The following is a 24,632-nucleotide window of genomic DNA, read 5'->3' as shown; positions in this document are numbered from 1 at the left end:
AACTGCAATCTGGAATGTTATGCCTTGACAAACTGCTGCCTGTGATACTTCATCCCAAAGCTATAAAAAGCCACAGATACTTCTAGGATCCTTTAAATAAGTGGTCCTTTGTCCACATGATGGGTCGTGCTCTACATTATGGCAGGTGAAATCGAAGGGTTTGGAGTATTTTCATGCACAGAACGACTGAAAATGCACAACTTTTTTGCCAGGAGCAGCGTTAAGTGCTTTTCATAAAATAGGCAACTCTGAGATTATTTTCACTGTTTCCCACAAAAAAAAAAAAAAGTGGAAGTTCAGGAATCAAGCTAACGGCGCCAGGCATCCTCCCTACTGAAAACAATAAGCTACCTCTGCCTGTCATAAGGCATCAAAGAATCGCATTTCCCGGCATGCTTCTGGGAAAGGCGCTCAAATCCTCACCCCGGTTAGATTACACCGGTATCCCTCAGATAGCTTTGTGTAGCTCTCTCCCCCTAGAATTCAGTGCCTGCCTCAGTGAATCTAGAGTGGGAACAGAACAATATGCATTCCTAGCTACTGCCCAGCAAGACGACCCAGGCACATTGCAAACTGTTGGTTTCATCCTTAATCCATTGGGAAAACCGCTGGTCCAGACGAACATTGCAGACTCCCAACGCCTCGGAACAATTCGGAAATCGCGCCCATTGCGCTCCTGGAGGTGTGGTCAGCGCTGTCTGAGCCCTGCCACGCCCTCCAGACGCCACGCCTCCACCGATATTGCCACACCCCCGACGCCTGTTGATGGACTTCGCCCCGCCCTCCTACGCCAGCCTTGTCACGCCCCCCAGCGTCCGCAGGCCCCGCCACGCCCCCCGGCGCCGCCACGCTCACGGCGCCCGCCCATTCGCTCGCAGAAACTGGAGGGCTTTCCTCTGCTCCGCACGAATTCCTCAGGGCGCGCCTGGTTCGGGTGCTGCTGCCGGAGGACGTGGAGCCCCGATCGGAAGCGCCATGATAGACTTCGCTATCTTCGCCGTGACTTTCTTGCTGGCGCTAGTGGCTTCTGTGCTCTACCTCTACCCGGTAACTGCCCGTTCGGACCAGTAGGCTCGGCTTGTGGCTGCAGCGTCCATGGCCCGCCCCCACGTCGACTGGCCCGTCGTCGGTCGCGGTCGCTCGGGGGGAGGGCTTAAGGGGGTGAGGGCTTGAAGGGGAGGGCGGGCCGTCAGGGGGCGGGCCGTCAGGGGGCGGGCCTGAGAACGGGCCTCTAGGGTTTGGGCCTGAGGAGGGCGGGCCTAAGGGGGAGGGTCTTAGCGCGAGGGCCGACCTCTAGGTGGCGGGCCTGAGGGGAGGGCGGGCGCACTCGGCCGCGGGAACCGCACCCAGCCGGGTGGGCTCTCCCAGAGCTGCCAGTTCAGCGCCCGAGGGCAGAAGCTCTCCCCTTTTCCCTAGCATTCCCCCGGGGCTTCTGTCTGCTTCTGCGCTGCTCTGTCTGTCGCGCCGTGTTTGCAGGGATCCCGAGTGCGCGACGTCTGCACTCGGGACTGCAGAGGCGGGTGCGCGAGGGCCAGGGACAGGGCCCGGAACCTCCAAGTGCCCCATCCTCCCTTCTCCACCGTCCAGCTCTCGTCAGCCTTGGTCAACCTGAAAACACAAGTGTTAGTGTAAAACAAGCTCCACAAAACGAGGTGGTTTTAAGGTCGAAGCTGAAAAGCTGCCCCCAAAATGTCACTGGTGGTGACAGCACGCCTTCAGCATCACTTTAGGAGCTTGTAAACAGATTTGGCAGGAATGTAGAGACTACGCGGTGTGGAAGTTTGGGAAGCTTTATTATCTGAGAAACTAAACGTTTGTAGCCGTTGTTTTGAGACAGAGTTTCATGATACCCCTCAGACTGACCTCCAACTTGGGATCCTCCTACTTCGGCAATTGCCAGGTCCAAGTCTTGAATATTTATCTTCAAGATAGTATTATCGCCAGGAACTGGTGGCTCACGCCTGTAATCCTAACTACTAAGAAGGCTGAGATCAGTTCAAAGCCATCCCCAACAGGAAAGTCCATGGGAGCTTACCTCCAATTAACCACCAGAAAACCGGAATGGTGCTGTGGCTCAAGTGGTAGAGTGTTCACCTTGAGCTGAAGAACTCAGGGACAGCACCCAGGCCCAGAGTTCAAGCCCCATGATTGCCCCCCCCCCCAAAAAAAGTGTTATCCTTTGCTCAGCTAGTAGAAGCAACACTTGCTTTCAACCAGTTGCATACCCCTCATGCTTTCTCATAGTTGGGAATACTGCAGTCCACAAACCAGTCAGAAAAGCCCTGACTTGGAATTTCTGTTCTAGCTGTATAAAAATGCTGTATAAAAAAATACTATATATAATTTGTTGGTGTTAGTCCTATGAGAACCAGGCCCTGGGTTCTATCTCCAGCCTGGAAAAAATGAAACAAACAAACAAAAAAGGTACCAGAAAAATTGTAGTTAGAGGTAGACAGGATTGTTACAGTAGGAAAGGGAAGAGATAAAGACTCATTTGAAGCCGGGCGCTGGTGGCTCACGCCTGTAATCCTAGCTACTCAGGAGGCTGAGATCTGAGGATCGCGGTTCAAAGCCAGCCCGGGCAGGAGAGACCATGAGACTCCTATCTCCAATAAACCACCAGAAAACCGGAAGTGGCGCTGTAGCTCAAGTGGTAGAGCGCTCGCTTTGAGCTGAAGAGCTGAGGGACAGCACCCAGGCCCAGAGTTCAAGCCCCACGACCGACAAAAAAAAAAAAAAAAAAAAAAGACTCATTTGAGCAGACTTGAGGAAGGTGGAGGTGTCAGCCATTTAGCTATCTGGGAAAGAATATTCTAGGTTAAGAGCAGCAAATAAGCAGGAACACCTGTGGCTGGAGTGTAGTGAGCAAAAAAGAGACTACTTTTATTTCTTCTAGATCTGGAATCTGGAAAGTCAACTAGCTTTCAGTGAGAGCTTGTTTCCTGGTTCTTGGATGGCTCATTGTTGTTGTGTCCTGGGATGGTGGAAGGAGAACACACCTCCTTTCTGCCTCTTTCTTTGAGGGTACTAATCTTCATTTGGTCTCTGCCCTGATGGCCTAATTTCCACATCAAGCTCCCGCTAATAATTCAGTCACATGGAAGATTGAAATGGAATCTCATCTGTTTTTATGCTCAGGCTGCCTTGAACTATAAATTTTCACAATCTCAGCCTCTCAAGTAGTTAGGGTTACACATGGAGAGCTAGCCACTGCCCAGCTAAGTGCTTTTCAGAATTGACACAGAGAAAGAATAAGGTAATTTTCCATGTAAAGAATTCATAGAGAGGCTGGGAAGTTGGCTCAGTGGTAGAGCGCTTGCCTTGCATGCCTGAGGCCCTGGGTTCGATTCCTCAGCACCATATAAGCAAAAAGAAAAAAGCCAGAAGTGGCACTGTGGCTCAAGTGGTAGAGCACTAGCCTTGAGCTGAAGAGCTGAGGGACAGCGCCCAGGCCCAGAGTTCAGGCCCCACGACCGGACCCAAAAAAAAAAAAAAAAAGAATTCATAGATTTTTTTTTTTTTTTTCTGGTCATGGGCCTTGAACTCTGAGCCTGGGTGCTGTTCCTCAGCTTTTCAAAAGCTCAAGGCTAGACATCTACCACGTGAGCCACAGCACCACTAATGGCATTTTCTGCATATGTGGTGCTGAGAATCAAACCCAGGGCCTCAAGCATGCAAGGCAAGCACTTTACCACTGAGCCACCTTCCCAGCCCCAGGGCCTCATGCATGTAAGGCAAGCACTCTACCACTGAGCCACCTTCCCACCCCCCTCATAGATTTTTATATTTGAATGCAGAAATAATTCCTTCAATTCAAGCCAGTTGGAAAACCATGGTTAAGTCTGGGCAATTTCTTGTTAAAACACATCTGACTTGAGAAATATATACTATTTCATTCCGTCAAACATTTTTTCCTTAAGGCTTCCAGACGAGCTGCAGGAATTCCAGGGATTACTCCAACTGAAGAAAAGTGAGTTTTTTTTTTTTTGTTGTTAATCAAAAGTAAAACATGCATATAATTTTCTTGTGTCTGTTGTTTTGAAGTGCTAGGAGTGGAACTCAAAGCAAGTGTTTTTCCTCTGTGCTATATCCTCAGTCCTAAACCATATTTTTAGATTACTCATCTTATAATTCCTTGTTTATTTTAAATTTCCTCTGGGCATACAACTGAAACTTTTTAAGAACTGAAAGGAGGTTATTTAAACCCAAACCCACTAAGTGCTTTTCCCTTGCCAGAGAAAGCTGAAAATAGGACAGAATTAAGACAGAAAAAAAAAGAAAAGAAAAACTTGCCACAGCTGATTTGCATCAGCCTGTGATGGTGGCCATGGCTGACTCAGTTTAGAATGGTGGCAATTGCTCTCTAAGCTTAGGACAGTGGCTGTGGCTTTCTCAGAGTGAAGTACTGCTCAAGACGACTAGTTCTCTAAAGTCTAGGTCAAATGTTCCTTGTACTGCTTTCTTATTTCACTTTGAAGTGTTAATGCCTTCGCACAATTGTCAGAAAAACCCATGTCTAAATAGAACTTAACAGAGAGAAGCAAATAGAAATGAGTTTGGGATTTTTCAGTAATTTCATAAACCCTTACTCTATAGAAAGATTCTATGGTTTTTCTGATTTTTCCAAGTTAAATCTTTTTTGTTGTTGTTGTTAAATTTTGCTTTTTTTCTTTTTTAAATCAGAGATGGTAATCTTCCAGATATTGTGACCAGTGGAAGTCTGCATGAGTTCCTGGTTAACTTGCATGAGAGATACGGACCTGTGGTTTCTTTCTGGTTTGGTCGGCGGCTTGTTGTTAGTTTGGGCACTGTTGATGTACTGAAGCAGCATATCAATCCCAATAAGACATGTAAGTTAATTTTCCTTTATAATTATCTGATCCTTATTTTCAAAGAATATATGCTTATAAGAACTATGCATTGATCTGAAATAGGATTAATAAATTTTTTAAATGCTTGTCTAGATCTAGACATTGTTCTGGACTTTACTACCTCTTTGAATATTTCACAAGATTTCAAAATTATTATTTAAAATATATATAAATTTTTTTTTGGTTGGTTGTGATGCTTGAACTTGGGGCTTGGGCACTATCCCTCAGCTCTTCAGCTCAAGGTGAGTGCTCTACCGCTTGAGCCACATCACCACTTCCGGTTTTCTAGTGGTTTATTGGAGATAAGAGTCTCACGGACTGGCTTTGAACCATGATCCTCAGATCTCAGCCTCCTGAGTAGCTAGGATTACAGGCATGAGCCACTGGTGCCGGCAAATTTATAGATCTTTACAGTACAATCCCAGTATGAATTACAACAGGAGTTTTGGGAGGCGTCTGAACAGAATAGTTTCAGTGTACATCTAGCAGTATTAAAATTAGTGGAACGCACTTTTTAATTAATTAATTTATTTATTTTTGCTCGGTGTTGGGGCCTGAACTCTGGCCCTGGGCGCTGTCCCTCAGTTTTTCAGCTCAAGGCTAGCGTTCTACCAATTGAGCCAAAGTGCCACTTCCAACTTTTTCTGCTTATGTGGTACTGAGGAGTCAAACCCAGGGCCTCATGCATGCAAGGCAAGCACTTTACCACTTGAGCCACCTTCCTAGCCCATAAAATTTTCTTTTAAAGATATTGTTGTCATGTAGGTAGGAAAGTCATGCTAGTATTAATGACAATGGAATTCTGAGTCAGGGTATTATATTCTTGTAATCTTCCTTTACTCCTGAACTGTTTGCATTTAGAAAAGACTATGAAGTGAGTTGTGAGAAAAGTTGCTGTGTTCTTACCTGTTGTTTCTTGTGACCCTTCCTGATCTTTCATTTTGAATGAGTGATTATTTTGCTGAAGAAACATTTAATCTGTGTTGCAGTGGATCCTTTTGACACCATGCTAAAGTCATTGTTAAGGTATCAGTCTGATGGGGCTAGTGTGACTGAAAACCACAGGAGGAAAAAGTTGTATGAGAATGCTGTGACTACATGTCTGCAGAGTAACTTTGCTCTTCTGCTAAAGGTAAGGTGATACAGTTGTTGGTCTGGTGTTACGAAGTATAGATCATAATGTATTTTTTAATGAGTAGTATCATCTTTCTTTGCCACTCTTTTCCTACCTAAGTCTCTAAGCTGATTTTTATTGTCCATAAGCAAAACACAAAAGCCCAAAAAGTAAAACAACACAAAAGTCTACATTTTTGTAAAGTGTGTGAGTTGGAATTATGGGAATACAGAGAGCTGAAGGTTTGGGCTGGGAAGGTGGCTCAGTGGTAGAGTGTTTGCCTTGCATGCATGAGGCCCTGGGTTTGATTCCTCAGCACCATATGCACAGAAAATGCCAGAAGTGGCACTGTGGCTTAAGTGGTAGAGTACTAGCCTTGAGCTGAAGAGCTGAGGAACAGCACCCAGGCCCAGAGTTCAAGCCCCATGACCCACAAAAAAAAAAAAGAGAGAGAGATATGAAGGGTTGTTTATTTTTTGTTTTTGCTTAGCAATACTGGAGTTTGAACTCAAGGATTTGAACTTACTGGGCAGGTACCCTACCACTAGAGATATGCTTTCCATTTTTCATTTATATTTATTTTTCAGATCTAGTCTTAACACTTTTTCTGCCTAGGCTAGACTTGGACCATACCATGATCCTCTTACCTCTGCCTACTGCATAGCTGGGATTATAGTTGTATGCTACCATACTCAGTTTTGTTATTTGAGAGGGTCTTTTTTTTTTTTTTTATCTAGTCTGGTTCAAATGAGATTCTTTTGTCTCTGCCTCTGAAGTAACTGGACTTATATGCATGTGCCTTCTGGTCTGGCCTGCAGTTTTCTCTGGTGGGACTTGAACTAAGGAATTGTATACTGTCCCTGAGGGTTTTTTTTTGTTGTTGTTGTTATTGTTTTGTTTTGTTTTTTTTGCTCAAGAGTGCTGTAATGGGGGATGGAAGTTGGAAGGGAAAAACTGGGAAAGGATGGAGGGCATTGTTCAAAAGGAAATGTACTCATTACCTGACTTATGTAACTCTACCCCTCTATACATCACTTTTACAATAACATTAAAGAAATTTTTTTTAAGAGTGCTCTACCACTTTTAGCCACCTCCACTTCCAGTTTTCTGGTAGTTAATTAGAGATAAGTGTCTCACAGACTTTTCTACCTAGACACTGGCTTCAAACTGTGATTCTCAGATCTCAGCTTCCAGAGTAGTTAGGATTACAGGTGTGAGTCACCAGTACCCACCTTTAGGCCTACTCTTAACCCATGTTTAAGAAATGATCTGAATTCACCCGAGACACCCTGCTTGTAAAAATGCAGATAACTCAGCCTCTAGTAAACATGTTGGGGGAGTCTAAGAGAAAAAGAAAAAAAGGGGGAAGAGGTTGGTAGTATGGCTCAAGTGGTTAGAGTGCCTGCCCAGCAAATATGTTGTCCTAAAGTCAACTCCTCCCCAGTACTACAAAAAAATAAAAATTCAATCTAATTTTTCCTTATCAGAGTTCGATTTGAAACTCACTTTCTGTTCAAGTTTTGAGTCTGACTTGCTGACTTTACCCTATGAATTTATTAATACATTGGTTTATTTCTGTATGGTTTTGTGACTCTGAACATACTGAACTGGATGGATCTTTAACTCTGGTTGCTTATTGATTAGTCTCTATCCTTTCCAGTTCTCAGTCTAATAGTTGTCCTTATATTTCCTACTTCAAGCTTGTGTATAGGCTCTGTGTATATCCTGTTCTCTGAATCCTGCTATGAAGGCCAGTTTGTAGATTTGGTCCACATATGAGAAATCTACTTCATGTTTATATTGTTCACTCGATAGTGGAGGCTATATACATAGGCATTAGTTAAAAATAGTGATGTGTTTGGCACAAGTGGCTTATAATACCTGTAATATTAGCTACTTAAGAAACTGAGATCTGAGGATCGAGGCTCAAAACCAACCTGAACAGACAAATCTAAATAACCACCTGGAAGTTGAAGTGTGGCCTAATTGGTAGAGTGTCAGCCTTGAGTGAAAACACTAAGCAAAGCTGGGCACTGGTGGCATATTCCTATAATAGGAGCTACTCAGATCTGAGGATCAAAGTCCAAAGCCAGTCTGGGCAGGAAAATCTTTTTTTTTTTTTTTTTTTGCCAGTCCTGGGGCTTGAACTCTGGGCCTGGGCACTGTCCCTGAGCTTCTTTTCCTCAAGTTTAGCATTCTACCACTTGAGCCACAGTACCACTTCTGGCTTTTTCTGTTTATGTGGTACTAAGGAATTGAACCCAAAGTTTTGTGCATACTAGGCAAGCACTCTACCACTAAGCCACATTCCCAGCTGAGGAAAGTCTTTTAAGACTGATCTCCCAATTCTATATCAAAAAAGCTGGAAATGGAGATGTTGCTAAGTAATTGTTCAAAACCCTAGGTACAAGCACCACTGATGGCACAAAAGGAAAAAAAGGAAGGAAATTAGAAGGCAGGCGTATTCCCTGGAATATGCCTGTAATAACTTAGAAGACTATAACTAGGAGGATTGAGATCACCCTAGGTCACTTGTTGAAACTTCATCTCAGATGGATAAAGAAATAAATAGGAATTAAATGATCAATCAGCATTGAGAAGTTCTGCTGTCAGCGCATCTTCTTCCTCTGCTACTGGTGGTTTCTTGAGGATCTCGTCTGGCAGCTCGGTTTCCTATAAGTTGCATGCTTCCTATTGCCACAATAATCCTTTTGGCTTCCTTTGTATATATGTGTCTAGATCTAATTTCCACATTTTGACTAAATCTTCTAATGACTCTTATCCTCTCAACTTCATCCTAAGTGCTGGTTCCTTCCTGTCCTCACCATCTTTGCTTCAAGGCTGTGTGTAAACTCCACTCTAATTCTGTGAGTATAATTTCTCTCTTCAAAGACCCATTAATCGGGTATTTTCCTGTGACTTTTAGGATACATTCTGAATGTTTATTCAGTATTCAGAATTTCTGGATTTTAGAGTTTATAGCTGTGCTCCAGAATCTACTTGATAATTCAGTAACAATATTAGTAGCCAAAATTATTAAGTTAATTGATTTAGTACCTTGTATTAAACTCATTTAATCCTCCCAAGAATTTTATTGTTAGCTATTAAATAGTATTAATTGGTAGGTAGTTAAATGGTGAAGCAGCTTATCTAAGATCTCATAACTAATAAATAAGTTGTTCTCAAGCTTACATATTTAACCATAAGTCTCAATAGTTGGATGACTTCACTTACTGTTCACTGAGTGGTGTTACAACAGAAATGTTGACATATTTGGAAAAGACTATCACAGTGCACATAGTGAAAAAAGCAGTTCCCTAACTGCCCCAGTCTTTATTTTTCTGTTATGTTAGTTGAAATTAACATAGTATTTTATTTATTTATTTATTTGTTTGTTTGTTTGTTTGTTTATCCCAGTTGTGGGGCTTAAACTCTGGGCCTGGGTACTGTCCTTCAGCTCTTCAGCTCAAGGCAAGCACTCTACCGCTTGAGCCACAGTGTCAGTTAGGTTTTCCGGTAGTTTATTGGAGATTAGAGTCTCACAGACTTTCCTGCCTGGGCTGGCTTTGGCTTTGAGCTACCATCCTCTGATCTCAGCCTCCTGAGTAGCTAGGATCCACTGACGCCCAGCTTAACATAGTATTTTAATGTGAACAGTCTGAAGATGTTTATAAGTCATTGTATTCTTATTTGAGATGCATAAGATCAGTAACATACGTTTGGGAGAGCTTGAAGTGTGTAAATCACAGATGAGTTACACAGTGTTAATTAAACCTGGTAATAGAGTATTCTATAATGCAGCCCCTAGGGCCAAGTGAGAGAACTGTGCCATTGATGTAAATGTGCATTTATCATACAAGACAAAGTGTGGAGATACATCTGTATTGCTATCGATGCTGAACTCAGCCCCATGCTCTTACTTGGCCACAACTTCACTCCAGCATTTTGCCAGTTAATTGGAAATGGTGTCTCACGGTTTTGTTTTGTTTTTTGTTTTGGGTTTTGTTTTGTTTTTTTTGCCCAGGCTGGTTTCAAACCATGATCTTTGAAGATATATTTTTTAAAAGATGTCCACTAAGAAATGAAAGCATTTTGTCTACCAGTAATAAATTAATATATAATATGGAACTATTGAATGAAGCTCATTAGAATTCCCACCTGATACAGTCAAGATTCACAAGCAAATAGAATCTTCTAGTGGATGGGGCTGGGAAGGTGGCTCAGTGGTAGAGCGCTTGCCTTGCATGCATGAGGCCCTGGGTTCGATTCCTCAGCACCACATAAGCAAAAAGAAAAAAGCCAGAAGTGGCGGTGTGGCTCAAGTGGTAGAGCGCTAGCCTTGAGCTGAAGAGCTGAGAGACAGCGCCCAGGCTCAGAGTTCAGGCCCCACGACCAGACCCAAAAAAAAAAAAAAAAGAATCTTCTAGTGGATGTACTAGTATGTTAGCCTAGAATAAAGAAAAATGGGTAAGTTCCATTGACACACACATGTAATCCTAGATACTCAAAAAGCTGAGATCTAAGGATCTTGTTTCAAAGCTAGTCCAGGCAGGAAACTTGTGAGATTTTTATCTCCAAGTAACTACCAAAAAGAAAAAAAAAGCTGTAAATGGAGTTGTGGCTCAAGTGGTAGGGCACCAGCCAAGAGCAAAAAAAAAAAAAAAAAACTTAGTGATACTGCCCAGGCCCTGAGTTCAATCCCCAGGGCGCACACGCGCGCGCGCGCACACACACACGCACGCACGCACGCACGCACACATGCACGCACACATGCACGCACACGTGCAAGCAAATCACAACTCGGCTTATAAGTGACAGTAATATAAATATTACTAAATATCTATGGTCATGACTTTAAAAAAAAAAGAAAAGAAAAGGCTGGGTGCCGGTGGCTCACGCCTGTAATCCTAGCTACTCAGGAGGCTGAGATCTGAGGATTGGGGTTCAAAGCCAGCCTGGGCAGGAAAGACCGTGAAACCCTTATCTCCAATAAACCACCAGAAAACTGGAAGTGGCACTGTAGCTCAAGTTATAGAGTGCTAGCCTTGAGCTGAAGAGCTGAGGGACAGTGTCTAGGCCCAGAGTTCAAACCCCATGACAGACAAAAAAAAAAAAAGACAAGACTTTACTAGCATAGGCTGAAAGTATTTCACCTATTAGTTGTGTTGTCAGCAGTGATACAGTTCTAGGGAAACAGATAGAGGTTAAATATCTGCAAGGTAACATATTGTCCAAAGAGCCATTTTTGTATTTATGAAACCATTTATATACACACATACACATATTTGTTTCTATTATCTCGCAAAGGAAAAGGCTACTAGAAAAATCTTTGACTAAAAGGTACTCAGTTTTCAATGGGAAAATTGAGGGAAGATATCCACTGGATTTCATCTAAAAAGTAGCTATATGAATTACAAAAGAAGAAAAACCATAAAGCCCAATAGAAAAAATGCTTAAAGAACTGAGCATAGTTGGGTGCCAGTGGCACACACCTGTAGTCCTAGCTACTAGGAGGCTGAGATCTAAGGATCTCAGTTTGAAGCCAGCCTGGGCAGGAAAGTCCATGAGACTCATATCTCCAGTTTACCACCAGCACACTCGAAGTAGCACTGTGGCTCAAAGTAGTGGAGTACTAGACTTGAGCAAAAGAGCTCAGGGACAGCTCCAAAACCCTGAGTTTAAGCCCCACAACTGACCCCCCCACACACACACACAAAGCGAACATAAAAATACAGAGGAAGTCAAATAAATCAGTGTTAAGTATGTGACATCTAAATTCTACCAATAATTAAAGACAATATAAACAGTTGTTGATGTTTCATGTGTGTGTGAATCGTGGTGCCTCAACTCTGGGCCTGGACTCTGTCCCTCAGCTCTTCAGCTCAAGGCTAGTGCTCTACCACTTGAGCCACAGCACTACTTCCAGCTTTTTCTGCTTATGTGGTGCTGAGGAATCGAACCCAGGGCCTCATGCGTGCAAGGCAAGCATTCTACCACTGAGCTACCTTCCCAGCCCAATGTTGACGTTTTTTATGTCAGATTGGCAATAGCGTTGTCAAAGCTATGGGAAGTGGAAATTATGATACTGTTGATAAAAGTAAATTGGTACATGATTTTAAGTGGCAGCATGGTACTATATATCAAAAGCTTAAAAATTACTTCTTAACACAATTTTACATCTAAAGAAACCAAATGCATATAGTTGTATGTAAAAAGAATATTATTTAAGTATTTTTTATTATAACAAAAAAGACTTCAGTGCTTGGTAATAGAAGACTAGCTAAATAATAGTAAATCTAAACATGAAGAAAGATGGCAGAGATGATTTTAAAATGATTTAGGGCTGGGGAAGCAGCTCAGTTGAAAGCATTTGTCTAGCATGCATAAGATCCTAGGTGTGGTGCTTGGCAAGACATGCAAGTACATGTATGTATGCACACACAATATACATGTATGTATACATGTACACATATACAATGTAGCGCTGATGAAATTTAGTGTCTATTAGGTTTAAGTTTCTTGTATCATTCCATTTTTAATTTGTTTTTGTTTTTTATTGTAGTATTGGATTTTTTTTTTCTCAAATCAACCATTTAACAGAAGCTAAATTTGAACCACTAAATATGCGCTGAATATGCAAACAAAGTTAGGCTAGAGTCTGAAGTACCTTAGTGCTTACTTTGGCTACAGAGTTAAACAGGGTAAATTATGAAATTAGTCTACTTGTTAAAATTGTCTCAGATTTAGTGAGAGGAAATAGTTATTGTTATTTCTTATTCTTTTTCAGCTTTCAGAAGAATTATTAGAGAAATGGCTATCCTACCCAGAGACCCAGCATGTACCTCTCAGCCAGCACATGCTTAATTTTGCTATGAAAGCTGTTATACAGTTGGTATTGGGTAATACATTTAAAGAAGACCAGGAAATCATTAACTTCCAGAAGAATCATGGCACAGTAAGACTAAATTTAAATTATTTATTTACTTATTTATATTTTAATTATTTATTTATTTATTTTGGGTCTGGTTGTGGGGCCTGAACTCTGGGCCTGGGTGCTGTCCCTCAGCTCTTCAGCTGAAGGCTAACGCTCTACCATTTGAGCCATAGCGCCACTTCTGGCTTTTTGCTTTTTGTTTATGTGATGCTGAGGAGTCGAACCCAGGGCCTCAGGCATGCAAGGCAAGTGCTCTACCACTGAGCCACCTTCCCAGCCCTAAATTTAAATTATTTAAATAAATTATTCTTTCATCAGATTGGGTATTTCTCAAGATTTAAGCTTTGTTTCTGAGCTAAAAAGAACAATGCAATAAAAAATAATTGTTTCTTTAAAAAGGTTAAGATTTATTTTTATAGTAAAGCTATAAAAACATATAATTGTGCTCTGAGTTCAAGCCCCAGTACCAGTACAAAAAAAAAAAAATCAAAATCAAAGCAAAAAGGAAAAGAAGTGTGAGTCCGCAGGTAAAGTTTATGCATGAAGCCCTGTACCAGTACCAGGAAAACAAAGAAAAATTCAAATGCAAAGATAACCCAAACCAGTTTAGTTTCATTGCAGCACCCTGTAGCCCGTTACAAGTCTTTAGCTGAGGAATAATTCCCAAAGGGCCTGGTGAGGATGTGGTGAGGAGGAGAAACACCTCCCAGACTGAGGCAAATCACAGCCAATGTACTCCTGCTGCAATCTGAAGTGTGAAACTGATGCAGACACACCTGCCATTCTGCCTCCCAATCACTGTCCCAGGGTTGAAGGCCACAGAGAAAAGCTGTGGCCTTGAACTCCTTTCTTAGCCTTCCTGTCACCTAGGCCAACCTCCTGACAGAAGACTGGCAGCCAAGAAGAAAGGGATTGAATGACAAGGGGGAGGAAGCTGAGCTCAGCTCTCCTTGGTGCAAGGTCTCTCTATACATGCATTCCTGCTGAGGAAGGGGCTCCTATCTCTGGTCCTCTTCTGTGATATGTAGAGGTGGGAGAGAGGTGGGAGAGAGGGCAGCCCTCTGATCTGTGCTTTGTGAGAAGTGGCAAGAGGAGTAGAAACCCAGAAGTAAAAGAACCAAAAGGTCAATAAATGGGACTGTGGAATATTTTCATTGCTAATAAAGTAAAAAAATGAAAAAAAAACCATAAAATTGTTAAGAGAATGTATTCTAAACAAATTACTAGGAACTGTATGTTAATACCCAATTTATTATACTTTTTTATTAAGATGGTTTTTTTTACTTGCATTAGATGATTTAAAAATTACACTTTTGCCAGGCACTGGTGGTTCACGCCTGTAATCCTAGCTACTTAGGAGGATGAAATCTGAGGATCTTGGTTCAAAGCTAGCCTGGGCAGGAAAGTCTGTGAAACTCTTATCTCCAATAAACCACTCAGAAAACCGGAAGTAGCACTGTGGCTCAAGCGGTAGAGCACCTGAAGAGCTGAGGGACAGCACCCAAGCCCATAGTTCAAGCCTCGCAACCAACCAAAAAAAAAAATTACACTTTTTCAGTCTTGTAAAAATAATATGGGAAAATTGTTTTAAACTCTCCATCATTCATTTGTACTGAGGTGAAATAAATGGAGTTAGAGGATTCTTAAAATGTCTTCTCATTTTAATGAAGAATATTTTTTAAACTTAATTATTTTTTTTGCCTGTACTTGGGCCTGGGCACTGTCCCTTAGTTTGTTGTTGTTGTCGTTTTTTAGTTTTTTTGCAAAAGGACTCAACTCTACCACTTGAGCCACAGCTCCACTTCCAGCTTTTTGCTGATCCCAGGCTAGCTTCAAACCATGATCCTCAGATATCAGCCACTTGAGTAGCTAAGCTTACAGATGTGAGCCACCAACACCTGGTAAGAGAGTGTTATTTCCCCTGACATCAGGTCTGGTTCTATAAAGCCAGGCTGCTTTCCAAGTGTTGGGCTTATGGATGTGTACCACCATACCGTGCTGAGAGAGCATTTTGTAAAAGGGACTTCCACCATTGTTTCTAGGATTTTCTTCTATGTATTCATACCTGTCCTCATGTGTTTATGCTGTTTTTTTTCTTTCATTACATATAACCTCAAAATTATAGAAAACTTACAGCTAATATAAGGAACTCCTGTATATTCTTTTCTGAAGTTCAGTAGTTGTATTTTGTCATTAATCCGTATACGGTTTGGTGGTGCATTATGTATCTATATCTATCCATCCATCCATCCATTCCTTTTTCCTTCCTTGACTTATGTGAAAATGAACTGGACTTGACTCTATCTGAAAAAAAGTACATTTTCTTTTATAGTGATAACATAACTATCAAACTTGGGAATTTTAACATTGATATAATACTATTAGCCCATCTATAGTCTATATTCAAATTTCTTCAATTATCCTAGTTATGTTCCTGTTTTCCCCTTTCTCGCCAAACACAGGATTCAACTTAAGGTGACTCATTATCTTTAGTGATCCAACCTCTTCAATCTAGAATAATCCTTTATGATTTTTAAGCTTTTTGCAATGCACAGAATCCTTATTTTATAGAATATCCCTTATTTGGGTTTCTATGCTAGCTAGTTCATGTATTTTTTAAAGAATCTATTATTTTCTTTATGTTACTATAAGTTTTAAAATAAAAATTTCAAATCATAAACAGGACTTAATATTTTTCCTCAAATGATTTTGTTTTTGTGGGGAGTTAGGATTTGTGACAATGTCTAGCTATGAGACCCAGGCTTGTTCAGACTGTAGCCCAGGCTGACCGCAATCTCATGAATCTCCTGCCTCTTCTTTTTTTTATTTTTTTAAATTTTTTATTGTTGTTATAAAGGTGATGTCCAAAGGGTTTATTTACAGTTACATGAGTCAGGTAATTTCTTTTTGGGAAATTTCACCCCTTCCCTCCTGCCGCCTCTTCTTTCTTTCTAAGTGCTAAGATTATATGTGTGTGCACCACCTTCTTGGCATATAAATGATCTTTTAATGACTAAAAAGCTAAGATACTGTCTTTGTCTTGTAATGTCACTAAGAATAATAACCAGTTTGTGACTTTAGAAGCACTGACAAACTGCATCTGCTTGCTGATATATGTAGGAGACATCATGAATTCTAAGGTGGATACTTATTTCATAGGAGTTAAAATGTAAAATAACAGCCAGGTGTTAGTAGCTAATGCCTATAATCCTAGCTGTAGAAGGCTAAGATCCAGAGGATCATGGTTTGAAGCCAGCCCTGACAGAAAAATCCTCAAGACTCAATCTTCAAAATAACCAGCATAAAGCAGGTCTGGAAGTATGGCTCAAGTGGTAGAGCACCAGCTGAGGAATCAGGAGGCTCTGATTTCATTACTGAGAGAAGAAAAGAAAAAAGTGTGTGTGTGTGTGTGTGTGTGTGTGTGTGTGTGTGTGTGTGTGTGTGTGTGTGTGTGTGTGTGTGTGTGTGTGTGTGTGTGTACCAGTATGTGTGTATGTGTGTACCAGTGTGTGTGTATGTGTGTACCAGTGTGTGTGTGCACTCTCCTTTAGCTTTTTGCCCAAGCAAAAAAGTCACAGCTCCATATCTAGCTTTTTGCTGGTTAAGTGGAGATAAGACTACTAAGGATTTTTCTGCTCTAGTTGGTTTCAAACTGAGATCCTCAAATTTCAGTTTCCTGAGTAGTTAGGATTATAGGCATGAGCCACTGGCATATGATCTCTCCATATTTTGACAATATTTAGATCAGTGGTACTTTAAATACTTGTCTAACTAATAAGTCAACATTGACTTTTCATGATTGGTGATTTTTATATTTTATGAGGTTAAACATGTTAAAGAATTATTTTTATTAATTTTTGTGTCAGTACTGGGGCTTGAACTCAGGGTCTGGTCACTATCCTTTTTTTTTCTTATGGACTAGCACTCTAACACCTGAGCCACACCTGCATTTCTGGCTTTTTATTATTGGTTATTTGGAGATATATTTTCCTGTCCTTCCTCAGTCTCCTGAATAGCTAGGATTACAGGCATGAGCCACCAGCTCCCAGCTTTTACAGTTTTTTGTCAAATGTTCCTATTTGTTTTGTGAGATAGATTCTCATATAATCTTACATTTTTATGGATGTTTCTTTTTCTACTAATCTGTAAGAACCTTTTATATATTTTATTTGTACTAGTTTACTTTTATTTGTACTATTTTGTATTACCACAAATGCTACTAGCATTGTTAAGTGCAGCTAACACTTTTTTATTATGAATTCTGCATATGTTATAAACTTTCTTCACCCTTAGGTGTTCCCAATGTACACATTTACTATGCAAGTTTTGCAGTGCTTTTACTGGTTTAATTTTTCAATCAAATAATCTAAATTGTATAAAATTTTAAGATAAGGGTTTGAGGGCTCTTCTTTTTTTTTTTTTGGTTAGTCATGGGGCTTAAACTCAACTTGGGAGCTGTCCCTGCGCTCTTCAGCTCAAGGCGAGTACTCTATTGCTTGAGCCACAGCACCACTTCCGGTTTTCTAGTGGTTTATTGGAGATAAGAGTCTCAAGGACTTTCCTGCCCAGGCTGGCTTTGAACTGCGATCCTCAGATCTCAGCCTCCTGAGTAGCTAGGATTACAGGCATGAGCCACCGGTGTGAGCCACTGGCGCCCGGCAGAGGGCTCTTCTTATACTCTTTGTTTCAAATATCTAGCCATTAATTAATAAGTTATGTTTTTCCTCTGAGTTTCTTCAGAGCTTTCAAGTTATCATTAAGACTTCTAGTAACCCACTCTGCTGCTTAACATCTCTAAATCTTAGAGACTAATTTCTAACCTTTTTCTGTGCCTCAGATAATGTTTATCAGTATCTTGAGTGAAATAAAAATAATTACAGCCAGGCATCAGTGGCTTACATCTGCAATCTTAGCTACTGAGGAATCTGAGAACCAGAGGATCAGAGTTTAAAGCCAACCCAAGCATAAAAGTCTGTGAGACTCTGTCACCAAAATAACCAACAAAAAACAAGGCTGGAGGTGTGACTTGAGTGTTAGCGTACCAGCTGAGCAAACAAGAGCCCCTGAGTTCAAACACAGTACCACCCCCCCAAAAAAAATTAGCTATCTGTGGATTTTATTTATTCATTTATACCATAGTCTAAAACCTGAGGACTTACTCTGCTGCCATATCCTTTCCCTTCTCCTTTTTTAAAATAGAACTAAATTATGCCCGTTGCAATTAGTTTGAAAGTGCCTTGACTGAGATCATAAAAATAAACATGTGACTGTACAGCCCACTCAAAGGAGTGGGCGAGGAAAGAGTCTTTTACTTTACTAGCTTACATTTATCTGCGTTACTTAGAAACTCTATGTCTAGAGAATAGATGCGTGTTTTCCTATTTCAGGTTTGGTCTGAGATTGGGAAAGGCTTTCTAGATGGGTCACTTGATAAAAGTACAACTCGGAAAAAGCAATATGAACATGGTAAGTTTGGCTACTCCTAATTTTTTGTAAAGGACAGAAAGATATATTCCCAATTTTATTTATTTCTGACTGGTTCAATTTATATTTTCTCTCTTTAAGTTTTTACTTACTTCGAAAGTTTTTCTTCAATGGGCTGGAAAGGTGGCTCAGTGGTAGAGTGCTTGCCTTGCAAGCATGGGGCCCTGGGTTCGATTCCTCAGTACTACATAAGCAGAAAATCCTGGAAGTGGTGCTGTGGCTCAAGTGGTAGAGCACTAGCTTTGAGCTGAAGAGCTGAGGGACAGCGCCCAGGCCCAGAGTTCAGGCACCATGACTGGCAAAAAAAAAAAAAAAAAACGAAAAACAAGCAGTTCCTACATCCCGAAGTATATTCAGAAAGTTTTTCTTCAAAAAACGAGGAGCAGAGGAAGAGGGCAGAAGATTAGGAAGAGATGCAGAGCAGAAGCAAGGAGAGTCATTGGGGTTTTTTTAGTGACGCAGGCAATAGAGAGGATGTAGCTTTGACTAGACAGCAGGCAGCAGAAACTAGAGAACAGCAACAACAGAGAGTAAAAGAATAATTGTTTTTTTGTTTTTGTTTTTTGGTGTTTTTGTTTTTTTGGTTTTGGTTTTGGTTTTTTTTTACCAGTCCTGGGGCTTAAACTCTGGGCCTGGCTTTTTTTTTTTTTTTTTTTTTTGCTCAAGGCTAGCACTCTACCATTTGAGCCACAACTCCACTTCGGGCTTTTCCTGTGTATGTGGCACTGAGGAATCAAACCCAGGGCTTCATGCATGCAAGGCAAGCACTCTACCACTAAGCCACATTCCCAGTCCACCAGACTGGGAGTATTCTTTTTTTTTTTTTTTTTAACTGTATTTTTGTCATTTCTTTTTTGGTACTGGGGATCGAACCCAGGATATGGCACTTGCTAGGCAAGCGCTTTGCCACTGAGCTACATCCCAGCCCCAGTAATTCTGTATTATGAAGATAAAACCTCAGCATTAGCTGGTAGATTAAATGTGAAGTGAAAAAGGGAAGACAACATTGTTTTAGACCTGAATAACTGGCAAATTTGTAAATGAAATGAGAAGGCTGTAGGAAGGTCCAGGTGTTGAGTAAACCATGAAGAGTTTAGTGTGTTAGGTTTAATATATTTAATATGTTAGGTTTAATATGTTAAATCTAAATGGAGATGTTGAGTTTGTCATTAAGTATGTAAATCTGGAGTTCTGGGGAAAGAAATATTGAAAGTGTTTGGCATGTACACTTTAAACCTCAGTACTAGAGAGCACCAAGGTAGCAAATTCTGACACAAAAAGAGGCTCAAAATCTGAGCCTGGTCCTAGGATATATCATCATGAAGAAATTTATTTATTTATTAATTTATTTTGGTCATAGGGCCTGAACTCTGGGCCTGGGCGCTGTCCCTCAGCTCTTCAGCTCAAGGGTAGCGCTCTACCACTTGAGCCACAGCGCCACTTCTGGCTTTTTCTAATTATGTGGTGCTGAGGAATTGAACCTAGGGACTCATGCATGCAAGGCAAGCACTCCACCACTGAGCCACCTTCCCAGCCCGATCATAAGAAATTTAAGAGCCAAGAAGGAATCAAAAAGGAGAGGCAGGAAAAGGGGGAAGAAGTGTGACATTCAGGGAGTATAGAGTCCTGGAGCAAGTGATATCATAGGTCAGCTATGATGAAATAGGTATTTGGCTAATTTGATCATTGGATATCAGAAATTTATTTCATTTAGCTTTCAGAATTTACTTTTCTGATTATTTCTCATGTCTTTCTTAGTGATACCTGGTTTGAGAGAAGCAATGGAGTTAAGAAAATCTAGAACACAGGTAGATAATATTAGGGGAGAGGCTTACGTATTTAAGGCATTTTGGGAGCTACAGTTGTTTACTTCTTAACCTGAGTGGTAATGGTATATGGCACTTCATTTTATTATTGTCCCTCAAACTATACTGGTGTATTTTGGGTACTTTTTTTGTATCTAAATTTTAGGGGGAAAGAAGGAAGAAAAATTAGTTCAAATATGAAGTAGTTTTTTTGAAGTGTACTACCTTTGAAGGTTTTACACCTAGTAACATTGTGAAGAATTATTTTTTAGAACATTTAATCTCCATAAATGCTTGTATTCTAAAAATTTTTTGTGTTTTTTTTTTAAGCCCTTGAACAGCTGGAATCTGTTTTAAAGAAAACGATAAAAGAAAGAAAAGAAGGGACGTTCAATCAACATATTTTCATTGACTCCTTAGTACAGGGCAACCTTAATGACCAACAGGTGATATAATTATTAAATGTTGATCAAATAAAAACAATTATACATGTAGAGTGTGCTTCTCATTCACTTTAATCATGATGCCCTCCCAGCATTCAGTACTTCTCTTTTTTATTATACATCACACAAGCACTCAGTCTCTTTGTTATTTAGCTCTTAGAAGCAGCTGTATAATGTTGAATGTTTATGTAAGTAAATATTTAGCCAGGGTTTTCAGATTATAAATGAGGAAACAGGCTTATGTAAGCCTCCATGAACTGCCTGTGTGGACAGGTATGGCACTTGATGGCATTCACAATGCTTGTTTGTTACCAGCAGCAACACCACTGTATCTTTGCTGTTTTAGGCAAAGGGCAGGAATGGAGTCATTGCTCTACCAGTTCATTGTAGCATTCTTTGGCCTCATTCGACACATGGTGGCCATAAGTGTTTTTTGGGGGGGAGGTGTTGGTATGGAAATTGAACAGTGGCAGACACTTCTCCATTGTTCCCAAGACACTGTCAGTAGGCCAAGCCAGAGAAAACAGACTGAACAATTTTGTTTTGTCAAAGTGTAACATGAGCCAGTAATAGTTCCAACAGTGTCTGTTTATCAAACAGGCAATGTACTATTTAGATTGGTTTACACATGAAACAGATTTAAGATGTAGTAAAGAAATAATACACTTTTTTTCTTTAGTTGACCCTAATTTTATACTGTTGATAATTTTAGTAGGGCCTAATATAGGCCACCTTATATGTCATAGTTTCTAAACTTGGCTTTTTTTTCTAGATTCTAGAAGATGGAGTGATATTTTCTCTGGCTGGTTGCATAATTACTGCAAAGTGTAAGTATAAATTGATTTTTTTCAGATAAATTACAAAATATACAAGGTATAAAAATACTCTAAAAAGAAAAAAGGAAAGATTATTTACGAGACCTTTTTATATTTTGACTTCCCTGCTTTTCATTTTTATTCTTATTTAAAAAGCTTAATTTACACAGGTGCTTTTTTTTAAACTCCCAAGTGCTTGATACCACCTCTGAAAAATGCTGTAAATTTCTTGACACATTTTATAGATTGTGAATTCTATTTAGTACCTTTAAAATGAACTACTGTTGACACCTTTCAGGAGAGCAGAGAGCTTTTCCATCTCCTGCCACTGCTTTTCACAGATGTGAGCCATTCTGCTATTATTAAAGTCTCCAACAGAGGATGTAGGCCACAGAAACCATCATTTTAAAAAAACTCTTAGTGTGACTGAAGAAAATACCTATTAAAAATTCCAAAATACATGATTTGATCATAAGATCCTTCACTGGTTTTAGGTTAGTGAAAAGAGCATCATTCATATAGTGCTTATAAAAAATTTTATAGATGTAAAAATATATGAGATAAAAATGCTTCCAGGAAGTATTAGGGTATTAAAGTCATTTAAAATGTTTCATTTACATATTTTTTAAATGATGAATATAAATGTCAGCTTCCCACAAGTGTATATTCTTTGACATCTAGATATTATAGATTAAATGTTTACAATCATGTACCATACATAATATACTCAACTTGCTTAATATTTACTTGTTTTAAATATATATTACTTTATATATCTATGTAAAGGGCTTTAAGAAATCTAAAATCATCTGGGTTTTAATAGCTGTCCTCTCAGCACTTGAGAGGCTAAATCTAGAGGATGGAAAGCTTAAGGCCAGCTTGAAGACTGACTTTTTCAAAAAGCAAAAACAAAAATAGAAAGTAAATAGCTTTGGGCATTTGAAGTTCCAGTAAGCTACTGATTTTAGCAAGTAAAAGGTAAAGTAAGATAAAAATTTCTATAAGCATACTAGAAGTATCTGACATAGAAAAGTTGAGCTGTAGGTAGAATCAGCTGAAGCATATTCTAGAAAGTAGTAGTCATATTGGGATAGTTCCATTATCTGGCCAATTATAATCCCAGTGGATTCTTAAAGGAAATGTGACTATTTTATTTCCTCAGATTTATGTTCTTTGTGTAATTTTCTTACAGTTCCATTAAATCGGGAAAAGAATCCATAAACCAGTTTTAAGACAAAATTAAGCCATGAACCTATGATCTTCCAATTTGGGTGTTCATCAATAACTGTGTTTGGGTGTTCATGAGTAATTGTGATACTTGTTAGAAGTGGATGTGTGGACCTTACCATCAACCTTACTGAATCATCTGTGAATGTGAGGTTGTGGCACCAGCCAACTCACAGGTGATTTTTGAGAACTATTGGACTAAGCAATAATCAGTGATGATTCTTGACCTTAGTATAATACTATTGTAAATAAAAAATGTAGACTATTGACATATAGGTAAATCTCCTGCTATTTTGATTTATCTGTATCATTTTATTATGGTTCCTGAGAGAACTGATTAGTCAATTTGTTTTTCAAGATTGAGTGAACCAGATAGTTGATCACAATCACAAAAATTGAGGTCTTCCCCAGATATGAAGTTTATTCCCTTTAACCTTGGGTAAAGAGCATTAAGTGGCAAAACTTGCTAGTTTTAAGAAAATATCCAGATTGTAATATCTATTTTGGCACCTTCTATAAATATTCATGTTCTCTTCAAAGAAAGAAAAATCCTGTGAAGAATTTTGTTGATATTTGGTAACATTTCTGTCATTTCTATAAAAAATACATTTAAAAAACAAGGAAAATTTTAAACTCTCAAATCATTAGGTTTTCCTTGTTCTATACCAAAAGTGTGAATTAACTATTTTTATTATTGCTAATATAATTTCTTACCTAGTGTGTACCTGGGCAGTTTGTTTTTTAACCACTTCTGAAGAAGCTCAGAAAAAGCTGTACAATGAAATAGACCAAATTTTGGAAAAGAGTCCTATTTCTCCAGAAAAAATTGAACAGCTCAGGTAAGAGCATAACAAAAAGGAGACCACTAAAAGGTAAATTCAAACTGGTTTTTCTGATTTAAAGGTAATGTTATTATATAGGAAATCTATTTTTATAGAAATTTTAATACATTTAGATGCTAATTGGTCATTTAATCTAGTTTTTAAAATCATAAATCATTCTGTAAAACCTTTACATTAGCTTGGCACTTGACCCATGATATAAAACAAATAGAATAATCATATTTTAGTGATAATACAAAAATGATACGGCCTCATTGGGAAATAGTATGGTAGGATTTTATAAAGTTAAATAGAATAAGCATATGACTCACTAGTTCCACTCCAAGGTAATTACTCAAGAGAAATGCAAATATGTTCACACAATATGTGTAAAGGTTCATAGTATACTCTTTTGACTCAAAAGAGTCAAAAGAACTGCTGGAAGCAGTTCGAAAAGTTACCATCTGGTAAATAGATAAACATATATAACCACACCATGGAATACTACTAATCTATAAAAGGAAAACAGTATCAATATTTACAACAACATGGATAAATCTCATTATGGTAAGTAAAAGAAGTGAAACACAAAAGACTATGTCTGGCATGATTTCATTGATCTGAAATTCTGGCAAAACTATAGTGGTAGAAAGCCTGGATCTTGCTTCTCTTCAATCTACTCTTCAAATTGCTGCTTGAGCCGTTGGCTATATACTGTCATCACTTGGGCCACTAAAAATAAGATGCCTGGAACGAACCCAAAACCAGTTAATTCACAATCTCTAAAGCACTCTTCCTAAGTTAGTTGTGCCATGTGTTTCCCTCATACTCCAGATTTTATCATAATATTTACAGTGTCTGTTTTAATTTTCCATCCTTCATATCTCCTTGACTTCCCCTGCCTTGCTGACTTTCTTTCTTCCCTTTCCTTTTCTTTTTTCCTTCCTCCCTTCCTTCCTTCATCCCTTTGGGGTTTTTTGTTTTTGTTTTGTAGTAACTAGATTTGAAATCAGAACCTTAGTAGGTGGGTGCTCTACTGCTGAACCACGCATCCAGCCATTTTTTCCACTGGTTATTTTTTTAGCAAAATTCTCACTTCTGCCCAGGCATGTGCTGGA

The 24,632-nt window shown here is 39.5% G+C and overlaps 1 protein-coding gene across 1 annotated transcript in view; it reads left to right on the top strand.

Moving 5' to 3' along the window:
• The first annotated feature begins 857 nt into the window (after nt 1-857).
• The window catches only part of Cyp20a1 (cytochrome P450 family 20 subfamily A member 1), a 38,030-nt gene continuing 14,255 nt past the window's right edge, over nt 858-24,632 (top strand). Inside the window, exons 1-9 of the mRNA XM_070019110.1 lie at nt 858-1,047; nt 3,921-3,970; nt 4,684-4,850; nt 5,861-6,003; nt 12,773-12,940; nt 18,307-18,385; nt 20,539-20,654; nt 21,424-21,478; nt 23,412-23,532. Of these exons, the coding sequence (XP_069875211.1) occupies nt 976-1,047; nt 3,921-3,970; nt 4,684-4,850; nt 5,861-6,003; nt 12,773-12,940; nt 18,307-18,385; nt 20,539-20,654; nt 21,424-21,478; nt 23,412-23,532 (971 nt within the window). The 5' untranslated portion in view covers nt 858-975. The remainder of the gene's footprint in view (nt 1,048-3,920; nt 3,971-4,683; nt 4,851-5,860; nt 6,004-12,772; nt 12,941-18,306; nt 18,386-20,538; nt 20,655-21,423; nt 21,479-23,411; nt 23,533-24,632) is intronic.

Source organism: Dipodomys merriami, unplaced genomic scaffold (genome assembly GCF_024711535.1).
Source record: "Dipodomys merriami isolate MVZ:Mamm:240054 unplaced genomic scaffold, mDipMer1.0.p SCAF_1, whole genome shotgun sequence".
NCBI lineage: Eukaryota > Metazoa > Chordata > Mammalia > Rodentia > Heteromyidae > Dipodomys > Dipodomys merriami.
The sequence above is the reverse complement of the archived record's forward strand: the minus strand, read 5'-3'. Positions and strand labels throughout refer to the sequence as shown.